Source organism: Typopeltis vanoorti, chromosome 20 (assembly GCF_054136105.1).
Source record: "Typopeltis vanoorti isolate ZY-2024b chromosome 20, IOZ_Tvanoo_1.0, whole genome shotgun sequence".
Classification (NCBI taxonomy): Eukaryota; Metazoa; Arthropoda; class Arachnida; order Uropygi; family Thelyphonidae; genus Typopeltis; species Typopeltis vanoorti.
In genome coordinates this window covers 97,768,093-97,784,715 of record NC_143568.1, presented here as the reverse complement: position 1 = coordinate 97,784,715, position 16,623 = coordinate 97,768,093, and the positions used below count along the sequence as shown (strand labels likewise).

At 35.1% G+C, this 16,623-nt stretch overlaps 1 protein-coding gene across 2 annotated transcripts in view; it reads left to right on the top strand.

Annotated features, from left to right (window-relative positions):
- Positions 1-2,749: 2,749 nt before the first annotated feature.
- The window catches only part of rogdi (rogdi atypical leucine zipper), a 171,365-nt gene continuing 157,491 nt past the window's right edge, over positions 2,750-16,623 (top strand). The window contains exon 1 of one of the 2 annotated variants that reach the window (XM_090410250.1): positions 2,750-2,826. In XM_090410250.1, the coding sequence (XP_090266376.1) occupies positions 2,791-2,826 (36 nt within the window). In that variant the 5' untranslated portion in view covers positions 2,750-2,790. The remainder of the gene's footprint in view (positions 2,827-16,623) is intronic. The other variant, XM_090410251.1, reaches the window with a different exon arrangement.

Sequence of the window (16,623 nt, the reverse complement as noted above, 5' to 3'; positions counted from 1 at the left end):
ATTTGCATATTTTTAGACTAAACTAGATCATTACTACGTATTATGGCTTTATTTACTATTTAAAGATGAGTTTTTAACAGAATGTAAGGATTTCAAATTGAAGAAGCAGGCAGCAGAGCTATTGGAACGCTGACACAAGGAAAATGATTCTTTATTGGTTACTTTGGTTGTTTTTTTTATTAGAGTAACCTGAAGAAAATATACTGCAGAACTCACACTATTTCAGACAATAATATATTGTGGTATATTTAGGAACCACAAGATAGCAACACTTTTCAGCCTCTTTTCATTAGACGAAGTTAAAATTATCGATAGTATTGGGCCAACTATTTCTATTTGGATATTGAGGAAGGTTGATTGTCCCAGACTTCCAAAGAGTGTGATAGAGTTAAAACGATTCCTTCTTGTCCCTATAGGTAATAAAAACCCTAGTGTATATTTTTTTATAGTTTTGAATCGGAAATTGTGATCTAAAATCCAACCAAGGAATGCTTTTTCAATCCATTTCAGACTTGCAATAAGCAGAGTGGAGGTTCCCCTGATTAATGAAATTCATATTCACAAAATGATACTCATAAGCATTGGAAATTAGTTCGCAGTCCTTTTGGTCAACAATACTAGTGAAGACACTAATGCAATAAATAACTTTGTTATGAAGGAGTTGGACAGCTGTCCTGGCCTTTTATGTTTAGGCATTACAGGCATTTTTAATCTGCATCTGTTAACTAGAAGGAAAACAGTGAAGCCTGTGCTTAGTAGACCAATGGTATGGTTTTTAATAATTTTAATGAGAGCTGAAAGAATACACAAACATTAGTGGTAATTCATGCTTAAACCTGTTGTTGGAATGTGTTTTGTATATCATGCGGATAGAAATCTATACTGCTGATATATTTTGTGTACAGATGAATGACAATTAGTCTGATGCATTTATATGGAACAAATTATTGTGTATGATTAACCAAGTTTGACTCTTAAACTTTTATACATCAAAACTGGACATTATTCCATATTTTGCACTTTTCATGTCTGACAGCATCTTCAGGAAGTTCTTCAACAGATAAAAGAACAAAGAAAGGTTCAAATACGTTGAATAGTTGTTGTTTCTATAAATTGCACGGTGGATTGAAAATTTAATCAGTTGTATCATTAGGCACATTAATTAATAAATCCCGAATCAACCTGGAAGACTTCTTGAACAATCTCACAAAAGTATTCTCTTTGAAGTAAGGCATGAAGGAAGCTTCCCAATTAAATGTGTGATGTTCTGCGTAGATGTTTGCTCTGAGCCCACTTCTTTTTCTCTCTTATTTTAAAAATCGCCAACATGTTAGAAACTTTCATAATGGTGTACACATTTATACATTTACAAAGAAGGAAGGAAGCGTGTATAACCCAGGATGATCGTTGAACAGATTGTTCTTTAGGAAACGTAGGATGCTTTGTACTGTGTTAAATGGTTTGAAGGCAGTTCTGATGTTGAATGATATTAACATTGGGCTATTCTTCTTGATGTCTTGCGAAATTATGATAAAGAGAGTGTTCCTTGGAATTATTTTCCTTGTTATAATGGGACAGTTCATCAGATAATAAACGTTTGCTGTCAGGTTGTTTCTGAAAGGCTGGAACATGTAAAGTGAATATTCCTAGGTCATTTTCTATAGGTTAAATGATATAGGTCGGATGATAGATCCTTCATACACTTGTACATCATGACCCATCTTTCTTCCCTTGAGTAACTATAGCGTGAATGTAAAGATAAAAAAAAATCAGCTCACGCCTTTTATTCCCGTATATAGGGAGTAGGCGAGGACGTTTTTAGCCCTATCCAACTTTTGGAGACTGAGTGGGCGGTTCAATCTCCACTGATACCCAATCAGAGAAAGCTTGCCCAAGGCTATCACTAATTAAGCGGCACGCAGTGAAGAGAGGCGGCTCAACAAGTGCCGCCATCTCGTGGTCCCTAATCCTAACACTCGTATTTAATGTCTGAAATAATGTGGGATGTACGGTCGATTTTCTTGAGTTTACGGGACGAAAAACCCGAGTTTCCTGGAGAAAAAACGGCTGCCCATGCCAGAGATCAACTAACACTGGAACCGGTCGAAAAAAGCTTAGAAAAATTTCTTCTAGTCGTCGACTAAAATCGAAACCAAGAAGTCTTCCTTCGTGCGTCAAGCGCAGTGGAATGCAAACGTCACATCCACTGAGAAGTTGGCGACGTCCTTTGTTCTTCTATATATTTACAATAATTAATTAATAATTAAGGTTAATAATAATAATAAGATTGAGGCACCGCGGTGCATCATATAATCCTATTTAATTTACTTATTCCGTCGTTCTGCTTAACTTTTATTTATCACATCTCGCCTAAAGAAATTTAAAAAAATGCAGCTTACATCCCAACTCTGTGATATACTTCCAATTCAAAATATATGAACTTCTAAGAAAATGGTCTTAATTTAGACAGGCCTGGTTACATGCTGTCAACTCAGGTTCACCCTTTCGGAAACCTGCACTACAACGAAGGCCTTTAATTAAACATTATGACTTTAAAAATTGCTCTTACTATAAAATAATAATTCTGACTCTTGAAGCTTTCTTTTACCCAAATCACCAGCATGAAGTATGATTTTTAATTACGCAGCTGTGATATATATATATATATAAATATTATATATATACTGTATATTGATATTTTTGTCACCTGTGTTTTTCATCAATATTTCAAGATTACTTATCATAGTTACAAGCATTCTTCGAGACCGGTACAATATCACATGATTTAAAATGGCGGACCAATTTAACGAAGAGGTGGTTGTATTGGTATGAACGATTATTTATTACCATTGGGCAACCTGTAACGTATTATATTGTCATTTCTTAGAAATAGGAAACTGACAGATTATGCACTTGCCATAATGCACTCTTCAACTGCTTAAGTTAGAATTTAGTTTGTTTTTAAAGATTAGTAAATTGAATAGCCCCCCCTTCCTCCCCTCCCCGATCGCAGCGGCAGTTGAGATTTAATTACTTTGCGGTGTCAAAAAGAATATCCACCACATAAATTTCATGATACTTTCCGATTATGTATGCTTTATTATTATTTTTAAAAAAAAATATTTATTTATCATGGCGATAACTCCATGCTGAAAGAAATCAAAACTTCCCACGAAAGCTACATGGAGTGTTTATATTTTGTGTGCATATTTTTTTCAGCGGTCTTCCTGGTCTTGCAAAGTAGCATTTTGTTTAATTTTTAGCGATTCTTTAAAATTAAAAAAAATAATAATAAACGATGGTTTGATATAATGCATTATATCGACGATCATGAGATAAGTATTACATGTAGTGGCTTTTCGTTCGAAATGTCATCTGTTTATGTAGTTGCCACTATCATAATCGACAATTATTGTTATTTATTATAGATCTCGGGTAATTCAAATTAGGGAATCGTAACAGTAATGTGCGTCGCTGTTAAAATGGCGGTAATTGATAGAATTCGTGAACCATCATGTATGAGTGTGGGAGTATGTTTTCGTTGCTAGTTGTGGGAAAGCAAGAGTTAAGTACCAATTTTTCAGTTCAAAGAAAACCTTTCTTCCTGTTTCAGAAATTAGTGAATGCTTTTTTCATTTGAAATTCATGGAGTAAGACTCATTGTGGGAAGCCCATTCAAACAGCAACATGGCTATCATTTTGCTATTTAAATATTCAAAGTGTAAATAACTTTGCAGTTATTTACATGCTCTGCATTCACAGTGCACTCCGGCAATGCATTCCGATCACCAATAACTTTACGTAAAAAATCTACTCCTCATGCACTTCTTCACCACATCTTTATACAACTTCCAAGGATGGCCTCTTGTTCGTCCCATCTTAACATCCACTCGTTTTATAATTCCTTCTGTATTAATCTGATAGAATCTCTTAACTATCTTGAAAGTCTCTGTCATATCCTGTCATTTCCTCCTATCCAACAACCTCAGTAATCCACATTTTCTCAAATGCTCTTCAACCTTCTGTAGTGTTTCCACATCATAATGAAAACTAGGTGATCAAATTTCAACACAGTAGTCCAACACCTTATCACTATGCTAGTGTAATTTTTATCATAGTAGCAAATGCGATGTGTCCTTAGAGCTTTAGTCCACTGTCTACCATCACTTCAAGATCCCAAATCTCATCCACTTTCTGAAGCACAGCTCTACTAGTACGTATATAGCCTTATATCTCTGTACACTCCAAAGTGTAACACCTTGCATTTATTAATATTCAAACTGCAACCCCACTCATTTGTCTAAGCTAAAAGTCTATTCAAATCTTCTTGTAGAGAATTAACATCAGTACTACTCCTAATTTTACCTAAACTCAAAGAAAAGAGAGAATAATTTCCGATAATTTGTTTAGTTCATTCATTCATCCATCCTAGTTGTCTGAATGGATAGCATAGCGGATATAAAAATAATACTTGGGCCCTAAAGCTTTGGATTTAAATGCCATTTCGATCTGCATAACACTCTAACATCTAGGTGGTAGATGATTTTGGTTTCAAAGCTACCTCCCCTTCTTATGAGATGGCTGAAGTGGCTTGAAAAAGTCCCATGTTTTTGCTGTACTAGGGCAAACTACATTAGCTAACCCATAGCTCATTCATGATAATAAATCTGTGATGACTTTACATCCTTTTGTGGGTGGGATTTACATAAAGTTTAAGGAAAAAAAAACAGTTAAGGACATAATACTCAAATATTAATGAAGAATTTATTATTTGTAGACATGTCCAAAATTAAACAAACCATGTTCTTGCATAAGTCATGTGAAAAAAAGATAAATCTAGGTATTGAAACTACCAACACTTTATCCATATGAAATTTACAATGTTTCTAACATATCATCATTAAGTTCCTGATAGGTATCCTGAGCAGATGTATAGTTTACCATGATAGTACTATGCAAACTTCTAATCAACAATCTTCAATAACAGATTAATTTGATTTTTTATTACAGTACTCTTGCTTCTATTTCTATGCTGTTTCAGTAGTCTCCAGAACATTAACATTTTGGTTTTGCTTTAATGAAATGTATCTCCTATTTTCTTACAAAAGTTTTCCTGTCACTTTTTTTAATCTCTTACACCTATTTTAGCTTTCTTACATTTTTCTCCCAATTCTGTTAGGGTATCTGCTGACATGCTTCTTTTTTTTTTTTGATCTTTAGCTGCCCCTTTAACTGCTTTAGTCCACCCTGAAGTTTTGATTTTTCTATCCTTGCAAACAACTGCTATGTGCCTTTCTGGCATTTGAGTCTTATCACATTTGTGCCAGATGATTGACCCATAAAGGAGATAACTTAAGTGCCATATATACAACTTTATACAACTGCCTCCTTAATAAAATGGCTTTTAAGACAAGACAGGCTTAGTCCCCTCCCCCCCAAATAAATAAAAGAATCCTATGTTTGAAGCATGCCATATTATTCTGGCTTGCGTAATTTAGTCTGGGTGTTGATTAGAATGAACAACAACAAATTGTCAGGTTGGTTCAAGTTTAATAAATCAGAGATGCAAGGAATTTGATATATTCCTGAATAGGCCAAAGAGGGATTGTCCTGAATTTTCTGCAATTAACATTCCAACAAGTTTGCCTGTTGCATTAATTTTTATTTAAATGTCTTTTTGATGTAATGCTGGGAAGCGGAAGGTAGTCTAGCTGATCAATGATTCATCTTTCCATGATTCACTTCAGTTTTGTCTCAGATGGTTCATTTCAGTCTTATGTTTCTTCTACATGTACTTAATTGAGCACTGTTCTACTGAACTGGCATCTGTTATTTCTCTGTTTTTCCATCAAACCTGGTAAAACACAAGCAGCAGCCACCAGCTCCTTTAAGAATTCAACTTGAAATCTCCCAAATCTGCTTTTCTTCTTTTATTTCAACTTCATCTATTGTCTGGAATAGCCTGCCTTGCAAAGTGTCTCCTTGAACAGCTGCAACCTCAACAAGAAAAAATAGCAGTAGGTTTCTTCTTAATACTTATACATGTTATCAGTGAGCTACAGGTTCTGCAACATCTTGCACAGGATTTATATATATTACTATACCATATAGTATGGTAATTTAAAACAAAGAATTTTGCTTTAAAACTTGCTTTAAATCAGACATTTCCTACATTGTCCAAACAGCTCATGCACCAAAACCCAGTTCTCTTTGCATCCACACCATTTTTATTACTTAGACATCTCAATTGAGTCTGGAAGACTCCTTGTGGAAAGTCCACGCTAAACATTATTCACATTATACACATGCTTCTCCTTGAACAACTTGTAATAGCAAAGTACTCATGGCAAACTTTGGCAATCTGCACTCATTCATCACTCTCCAAGCAAAAAATGTAGTCTTTTCACCCTTGCTAACCATAACTCTTTATCAATTTCCAGAGAGATGATGGCCAATGGGATGCTAAGCTTCAGCACCCTGTTTGTTGTCAGTGTTTTTAATCTTTTCATTCCAAAGTGCCTAATCTTACAATTTGTCAGATTTTAAGCTGACAACCATTATTCTTTTGTGTATGCAGAAAGTATTAAAATCATTCAACAGGATTTCTGCCATTACCTTTATTAACTATTGTTCTTACTAGTTTTGTATCATCAGCAAACAACCAGATATTTCTTCTCAGATCATTTCCTATATCATAAGTAAAATAAATCATTTGATATTTATTCCCAAAAGGTAGTAAGTGGTGCGTCGTGAGCCTTAACTTTTTGAAGGTCAGTAGGCTGTTTGTCTTCATCTTTCACAGATAGTGAATCAAAGCTTTTATGGGAGGAATTATAGCAGACAAATGCCATTCTCTTCTGGCTTAAACCTTAACAGGTATTCCTGACATCTACCCTCATGGTGGATGCAGAGAATATTGTGATAGTACTACCTGAAAGATTTCCTGTCATCTTGATGCCAAGATGACAGGAAAAATCTGCTTTGCTAACCTTTTCCCATTCATTCTGTTTAAGTGACAATGCCACATTACATTAGATGTGTTCACACATTCCTGAAAGCTAGTAATGCCAAGTTCCTTCCTGATATCCTCATTTTAAATACAGTGATGCCATCTGTTCGCTTCCACAGTATTCCTCTGAACTCATATCTGTAGTCTTCAGTCTTTGATCAAGTGTTTTATTTCTAGCCCAGTTCTCAGATCCATAAGTTAAAATTGGTTTGTGCACCATCTTGTATATAGCTAGTTTAGTGTTTTGACTAATTTCCCTCTTATTTCATATATATTTATTCTGGAACTTCCCATAATACCAGTTTTGCTAATTCTGTTTATTTCCATTCTTAGTTTGTTGTCTTCACTAAAAATTGTGCCTAAATAGCTGAACTGTTTTACTTGTTAGGTTCATCAAGATGCACTCGATGGTTTCAGTGTTCCTGCCTATTTTCATAGTCTTTGTCTTTATATTTGCTAATTTTCACATCATATTCATTATAGCAGTTATTTGATTTAGTCAAAATGATACTCGATTTACCTACATACCATCTGCATAGAGTAAAGAGCTGAGGTGTATACATCCAATTTTGATATCATCTGTAATACTGCTTTACTTCATAATGTTACCCAAACAGACAATAACAGTAGAGATAATGTGCACTCTTATTTCTCAGCTGATTTAACATCAAATCAACTTTCTGTACCCCCTTTATTTCTAACTACTGTCTTACAACTCACATATAGGCTATTTATTGTGTGATATAATGTCCCATTTATACAATATAATTTTTGCATTTTGAACAGCTTTTCTCTTGGCATGTCACATGCCTTTTCTACATCAACAAAACTTACGAGGTGGGACAATTTAATTCCTGGAATGCACCTGTAAAAAACCTACATTCGGAACTATACATTAGTGGCTATTGTTGCCTTCGAAGTAGTCCCCTTCATACACTGGTTTAGACGGTGTTCCCATTTTTGATGGAATACTCTTGAGTTCCTTTATCACATTATGCTGGATATCAGCGATGTCAGAAAATCTTTGTGATTTTAGCACAGACTTTAATTTTGGAAACAGCCACAGAGAGCTAAGTTGGTGAATAAGCAAGATGACCTAATTTGGATTGATATTTTTTGGTCAGAAACTTTCTCACAACGAGTGCACTATGGCTTGGCACATTGTCACGATGGATGATCCACTTGTTAGGTCTTTTTCTTCAAACAGAATCTTGTAATCTTTTCGGCACCTTTAAATAGCATTGTTGGTTGACCATTTGTCCCTGTTCAATGAATTCATAGTGGACTATCCTCTTGTGATCAAGGAAACACACCAGCATGATCTTGAACTGTGAACATGACATGCGTGCTTTTTTCGGATATGGCAAACTTAGGGGTTTCCCACTGCATTCTCTGACATTTTGTTTTGGGATTGATCTGGAAGCACAAGGTTTTGTCACCCGTAATTACTCTTGGAAACGTGCTTATTTGCAGAAAGATAGTCCCAACTTGAACCCGCCACTGCTTCTGTTCATCCTTCAAGATCTGAGGCACAAACTTTGCAGAAATCTTTTGCATACCCAATTCTTCATTTAAAATTATCCTGACTGTTCCTCGGTTCATTTGCAATTCATCAGCCATTATTTGCACACTTAATCGTCTGTCAGACCATACCAAATCTCGCACTCTGTTCACATTTGCGTCCGTGATTTTTGTTTTTGGCTGCCCACTTCTGGGGTTGTCGTTCACATCTTCCCACCCACCTTTGAATCTCTTATGCCACTCAAAGACACTTAACTTTTTCAGAGCATCCACACCATATGCCACTTTTAACAGCTCCAACATTTCAGTAGCAGCTTTGCTGATTTTCACAAAAGATTTGATGTTAATATGCTGCTCCAAATTTCAGTCACACATTTTTACACCAAAGTTTACATGTAGATCTCTATTGTTTTTGCAATAGCCAACTAGGAAATGATTCTGTCAGCTTGAGGATTACCCACGCAATAGTTAAAAGATGTACAAACACGATTACTCACATGGCTCCAAACAAACCACCACACTGGCAACACTGTGCAGCCGTTCTGGGAATTAAATTGTCACACCTCTTAAATACAGATCCTTGTTATATTCTCATAATTTGTCAGCTCTTTGTCTTTAAGTGAAAATCTGATCCTGATTGCGTCTGTTTCCTGAACACAGCTTGTTCTTCTCAATGCTTCCTTCAATTTTTCATATCTTTTCTGAAGTATGCCTGCATAAATCTGAGCTGAATTAGTAGGGAAATTCCTCTGTAATTCTCACATTCAGTTTTATTTCCCTTTTTTATAGAGGTACTGTTAAGAGGTCCACTCCAGTCATTGAATTCAACCCTGTGTCCAAGCCATGCAAATTATGCAGTATTGCCACTATAAAACTTTTATACCTCAGAATTTAGGCATTTTTGGTTGAATATCATCTACTCCAGCTGCCTTTCTGCATTTCAGGTTTTCGATGGCATTTTCTGCCTTTTGTATTGATATTCACTCCTGACTGCATTTTTCTAGAACATTTTTTACTACTGTGCTATCACTCCTTATTTCATTTGCCCATGCTCAACCTGGCTCTGCTAACAAATTCTTTTATAGTGTCTCCGTAGCACAATTGGAAGAATGACAGACGTTGCACCCTTTGATTGGAAAAGGCCTAAGTTTGATTCTCGTTGTGACAAGAGGAATCTTTATATAAGGATTTTTTTCATTTCAAGGCGAGTTAGCTGATCTCATATGGTGTGTTTTCTTCGAAACTTGGGTTTTTCATCCTGCATACAGGCAAATTGGCCTCCTTGCAAACACATGCAATTTGCAGACAAAAATACTAATAATGGTGGTGGGCAGTAGATGTTGTTTTTGTAGGAAATGATGGTAGAGGCAGTTTGCTGTAGTTGGTGGAGACAGAGTTGTAGAGTAGGTGCCCTCCCTTGATGAGTCTTTGGACTCATTGGAGGTGTCACATAATAATAATATTTAGTAGCCTTTTCAAAGTAATTAGTCCAGACAACTAGAATATCTTTATCTTCAGTTCATGTCACCCTTATCCCTTTCCTCCATTTATTGTCTTTTTTTTTTTTTTTTATTGTTCTCCAGAATTTTTTGTTACTCACCTGATGTTCATCATCTGTGCCTTACCAGTCTTCCCATGACTTTTGTTTAGGTGCTTTAACACACTGCTTCACTTTTTGCATTTTTCTCTGTATTCTCTCATGTCAAAACTTCCTAGCAAGCAAGTCTGGATGCTTTCTTCTTTTCCTCGATTGCCTCTAATTTCCTGAATCACTTAAGACCATGATGAAAACACTGAGTGATTCAGTGTTTTCTTTGCAGTCTGCCTCTGAATTTCCATGGTTTTTGTTACTTGTTTTCAAAAGCTTTTATTTTTTTCTTAAATAATTGTATATTTGAATGTAGAGTTTGCCTATGAAAGCTGCATGACCTTTTCTTTTTAAAACTTTCTTACACATGTATCTGTTCAGTAAGATAGTTTTATCCTGCTCAACACTGAGTGGTGATCACTTCCTATTTCAAATCCTCAGTATGTACACTATTTTGTCCTGAACTAGTGTGAAGGCATTTACTATAAAAGTAGCATAGTGAGACTTTTTTTATTTCTTGTGTCCTCTCCATGTGAATTGTGCACAGCTTTATGTTGGAACATTGTGTTAGTAATGACTAGTCCATGTCCTGAACAGAAATTCAGCAGATATTTGATGTTATTATTAGTTTTGTTCTTTTTTTTCAAATTTTCTTTAAACATTTATGCTTGGTAATCATATTCTACTCTGCTGTTTATTTCTCCAGTAAGTATCGTTTTCTTATTCTTTGTGACAGCTACCTTCTCTGATGACTTGAAAAATTTGTCGACAACTTCATCAGTAGAATTCTTTGTGGTTCCTTGGGTACGAATAAGCATTTTTCAATTCTGATATTTATCCATATCGAACTACTTCATATTGCCTACCTTTCAAGAAGATTATCCTCATATTTTGTTTTGAATAATGTAGCTACACCTTCTTTTCCTTGATCATTTATTGCCTGAATACCTTGTTTCAATAATGATTAGAATTTTTAGAATTCTTTTGAATGTAAAATCTTGTATTTATTGCTTAAAAAGAATCTTAACCTGTATTGATCTTCTTTCAGTAACATAGTGATCAGAATTCATTATAAAAACTATGGAAACAACTACTGTGTTAGAGTAAAACTTCAGTTTAATATAAACTAAAATAGTCACTTGACTTTTCGACTTCACATTAAGGTCATCATCTGGAGTATGCACATGTATACAAAAAAACAAGCTGCACTACAATCTATGTGGTATGCTATAATTACATTAATTTGGTCAACTAATTAACCAAATTAGCCAAATCAATTAATTTGGTTAAAACTACTGACCTGACCTCTGGTGGAAAAAATATTAAAAAGTAGTGTCAACACTCAAGGAGAGTTGGTAGGTTCATTTCCTACACAACATTTTATAAACAAAAGTAAAAACATAACACTTGGTAAAAATTATTTATTAGTCAGTTTTGATGTTTCTGCCCTTTTCACAAATGGCCGAATCAGTGACACAATTCTTCTCTCACAGAACAAATTTCTGCATGAGATTACGGCTCTCTTTGCCCTACGTACTATGTTCCAGTTACTTCATGTAGCAAAATAATTTTTACCTACAAAAAGAAGGTATGGCCATGGGCTCGCCACTCTCCCCCCCCTCCCCCATCATAAATTGCTAACTTTTATGTGGAAGCTTTTGAGCAATGTGCTCTAGATTCCTTTACTTTAAAACCTACAGTTTGGCTTAGATATGTTGACAGTGTTTTCGTTTTTTGGCCACATGGCTGCCAAACGTTAAACACCTTCCTCAGTCACCTGAACAAACAACATGAATGTATGCAATTTACTATTCAGATTGAAAAATCAGAACTAGCTTCCTTTCCTGGATACACTGGTCACACGTCTTCACTCAGGCAGTCTGTCCTTCACTGTCTACCTCAAGTCTATACGTACATGCTAACTCATATCACCACCCTTCGCAAAAACTTGGCATCATTAACACCATCAGAACCAGACCTAAAACAATTTGTTCTAATGAATAAGCTCTTAAACAAGAATTATAAATTATTAGCAATACATTTATAAATAATGCTATAACAAAAATACTCTCAATAAAGTTCATAAAACTTCATCAAAAAATGCATGTAATATAGATTACAGTAAAACCATAGCTATCTCATACATTAAAGGGATATCAGTAAAAATAAATAAAATTCTACACCATCATAATCTTAATGTTACTTTTAAACCACCTATGAAAAACATATTCAACTCCTTTAAGGATCCCCCCCCCCATTGGCTCACCCTTTAGTTTATTGTTATTGTACCTGTAACTTGCCTTATATTGATGAAACTTTATGTACAATCCCTATCTGTAAAGAACACAAACAACACATTAAATTTAACAATTTTTGGTGAAACAGGCATCTCAGATCATTCTCTTAACACCCTACACCAAATTGATTGGAAAAGTACATGTTCTTTGCATCTTACAAAAACCTGGTATGAACGCAAATTTAAAGAAGTGTGAAATATTGATTAACCATCTTAATCTTAACAATAATGGCAGCATAAAAATCCCAAGAATTTGGATGGTTCAGCCCACTTAGTTCAAGTTTTCCAGCAAACCTTGATTTTAGGACTCTAAGCAATTATTTCAGCTTTTATTGGCAACATCCATACTATTTGTTTTAATTTATATAGAGGCTAATGACTTCACATTAATTGCACATTAATTATTAGTTTGAAAACTAACTATTATGGAGACAAAACATGGATAGTTTTTTCAAGTCATTTTAAGCCTTCATTAAACTGGTTGATGAGCTTGCACTAAGTGATAAAAATTATCTTCCACCTAAAGTTCTTCACAAACATCCATGTGGCATTGAGATTCAGACCTATGGTCTTTAGTGCAAGATCATCAATTTGTTTAATGAAGGCCTAATGTGACTTGAAAAAGACTACTAATGTTTGGTTTCCATAGCAGTTTGATGTCTTACTGACATATTGAAGTTGTACTTATTGTTAGCACTTGGACCGTTCAGGCAGTTGGTCTTCTTGAATCCCTGTAAAAGCTCACCACAAAGTTATGATGTGTTCTCGTTTGTTTTCTGAAGCCGCCATTCTTCACAGCTTCACATATTGTGAATCTGTGAATGCTTATGAAAATTTAAGGAGGCTGTTTGTTATAGACCTTTAAAAGATATGAACAAATTTGAAGGTCTTAAATCTTTAAGTGGTCTTGTAAATAGCCATGATACCCATTTGTTACAAATGTTGCAATATCATGTCTTTCATCATCACTTCACTACTATACTTTGAATATCCAACCTGAAAGCTCTTTAGTAGTCACTTTTGTCTTGAGAGATGACTAAGTCATTCATCTTCCTTTCTCTCATTTTCATCTTTTGTGGTATTTAGTGATCTGTCTAGACTCTAGACTGATCTAGAGTCTAGACAGATTATAGTTATCTCCGAAAGTATATTCTTCCATCTCTCTTAATATCATCATCATCATTAATTTCCTGATATGTATCCTTAAGGAGTGTTTAGGCTACTATGACAGCACTACATGATAAAGTTTACATTATTAATAATCTCCTATCAACAGTCTTCCTCCAAATTAGTCTGTTACTAGTCAGCACTCCAATATTAAAATGAATCCTATAATATTGATGATATTATTGATTTTTGCATTATACATATTGAATAATGTTTTATGAATTTCTGCAAGATTTACTTCTTCCAATATTTGGACCAGTCAATCTTACAATCTGTAAAAAGTTTTATTAAAGTGTTCAAAAGTTAAAAAAACAAACAAATTGATGATACTTAGAATTTTCAATATTTTATGGTAGCAGATTTTTACTTTGCCTTGTAATAAGACTTTGCATCATTAGCTGTTTAGTTAGAAAGAACAGAGTGCTGCATTGAGTTGTACATATTTTTAAGAAGTGTGTCTAGATAGATACTGCAGAGATCGTTCTTAGCCAAGAACAGGAAGCCATGTTGAGTTATATCAGGGTTGGCAACAGGGGAGTAAGGATTAATCTTTTTTACATTTTAGAGTGATAAGCAAGTAGAATTGTTAAGAGGTGACTACTTCATTAATCAGTGTATGAATTTAAGATGTTTCACAGTGATAGTGAAATTACTGTTAGAAACTTTTTGTGATTATTTTTATTTCTCTATTGATCTGATGATGGTAATAATAGGTTCATAGAAATTCATATGCATGTCAGCGAGAAGTTCTGCACCAAACACATCAATATTATATTATGGAGGTGACAGAATTCCTTCTGAAATTTTTTTTTCCATCCCAAAAAACAGGCAAACTAGCTAGGAGAATATGCTAATTATAGATATACTTGTTTCATGGTTCAAGGCTTAGGCCATATATACAAAATAACAACAGCACCAAACATCTGCAAAATTACAATTGCTGTTTAATAATTAAATGGTAATTAAAAGTATGTACACAATATTTTAATATTTTGAATTATTATTAGTAAGTAGGTCCTGCCTAGATAAGGGGCATGGCTACAGTTTGATATCCCTAGACTTTGCAAAGGAATTTGACAGAGTACCACACAGAAAATTTGCATAAGTTGGAGCAAATAGGAATATTACGAAGGCTGACAGACACATACACCAGAGGGTAGTATATGATGAAGTGGAATATAGGAGAATGAGGGTGACTAGTGCATTGTCTCAAGGCTCTGCACTAGGGTGACTACTCTTTAATTTGTATGCTAATGATACAGAGAATGATTTAAGCAGGGGTATTCAGTTGTTTGCCGATGATGCAAAACTGGGGAGGGCAATGGTTGATAAAGGTGATGTAGATATCCTACAGGGTGTAAATAAACTGGAATGTGTGCAAAGGATAATGGTTGTCAGTTTAATGTTGCAAAATGTAAGGTTATGCACTTAGGATGAAAAGATTACACACTGTGTATTACATTGATGGTATTGAGTTGCAGGAAATTAACAAGGCTAGGGATTTGGGAATTTAGTGGACAGAATAATGAAGCTAAAAAGGCATGTTGCATAAGATGGCAAAATAGGATTATATGAATGTTGAGGAACACGACAAGTAGAGATAAGGAGGTTATTATTCCTCTTTTTAAGATTGTGATATGGCTACATCTTGACTGTTGTGCACAGATTTGGTTACCTTGATTTCCTGAGATGAGGAGGATCTAGAGAAGTGTGAGCTGGTGTCAGGTCTGTGGAATGTTCCCTATGAGGATAGACATTGAAAGTGTGTGGGTTGCATAGTCTAGTTGACAGGCAGAAAAGAAGAGATATGATAGAAACTTATAAGCCACTAAAGGATTTCTGTAAGATAGACATAAAAGATATTTTTCAAGACATGATGAGTAGGAAGAGAAAAAGGGTCAACCCTAGAGATTGTATAAGAGACTATTTAGTAAACGTGATCAGTCTAAATTTTTTGCTTGGAGAGTGTTGAGCGGGTGGAGTAGATTGCCAGAAGTAGTTGCAAGTTCCCCGACAGTGAATGAGTTATGATTTAAGAAGTTGAGTGATGACTTAGGTAGGTATTGTGTGATTAATGATTAGTTGGTCTCCTTTTATGAATGTCTTGATTCCATGGAGATACACAGCAGTGTATTCCACTCGTTCTCCATACGCTTTATGTGTAAGTTCATACGCTTCACTCACTTGTTCATCACACTCTTATACAACTTCTGGGATGACCGCTTTTTCTCTTACCTTGCTCTCTATGGAAAACCCCATATTATTCTAGTAATCTCTCCCCACCAACTTTAAAAGTTTCTACTATATTTTTGCCTATCCACTAAACTTTTCAGTTTACATTTTTTCATCTTCTCTCTCTCTCTAAGCAGTATTTCAGCATCTGATATTGCCCTGCTTGCTTGTTTTTTGATCTTCTCCTTGACATCCTCATCACAGCAGAAACCAGATGACCATTGAACAAACTTTGGAGTGTGCTTACATCATAGTACAAGTAGACCACAACCAAGAGGGAGGTGTTATGAAAGTAATGCTTACTACTTTTTTTTAGTTTTTTAGTTTGATTTGAGTGCAGCAGAAAGCTTTTACATGTCACTGAGTGGACAGTAATAGATTTATTTCACCAGAGTGTGCTGCAATTGGTCACATGAATGCAGCACATAAGTAGTTCAAAATGGCAGCCATGGCACTATGTTCCAGGACAAAGATGAAGTCTGACTTGGGAACATTTTGGAGAGAGGCACAACAATCAGTTCAGAATGGAACATAGAGATATTGCAGAAATTAAACAAATACATCCAGTCCTCCTTTTCCTCTTCTGTGTCAATGCCTGACTTTACACCAGGTTGCACACAAGGGATGGAATTGCAACATTTGGCTGCACTGATCTTTCCCACCCTGTTCATAGCCCAGATTTGAACCACCAGTTTGCTCCTCTGAAGGATGGATTCAAAGGATACCATTTTGCAGACAGCAGGAAGCTGAAACAAGTTATTCATAAAGAGGTTCATTATTGGAATAAAGATTTCTACAGGGTCAGCATAC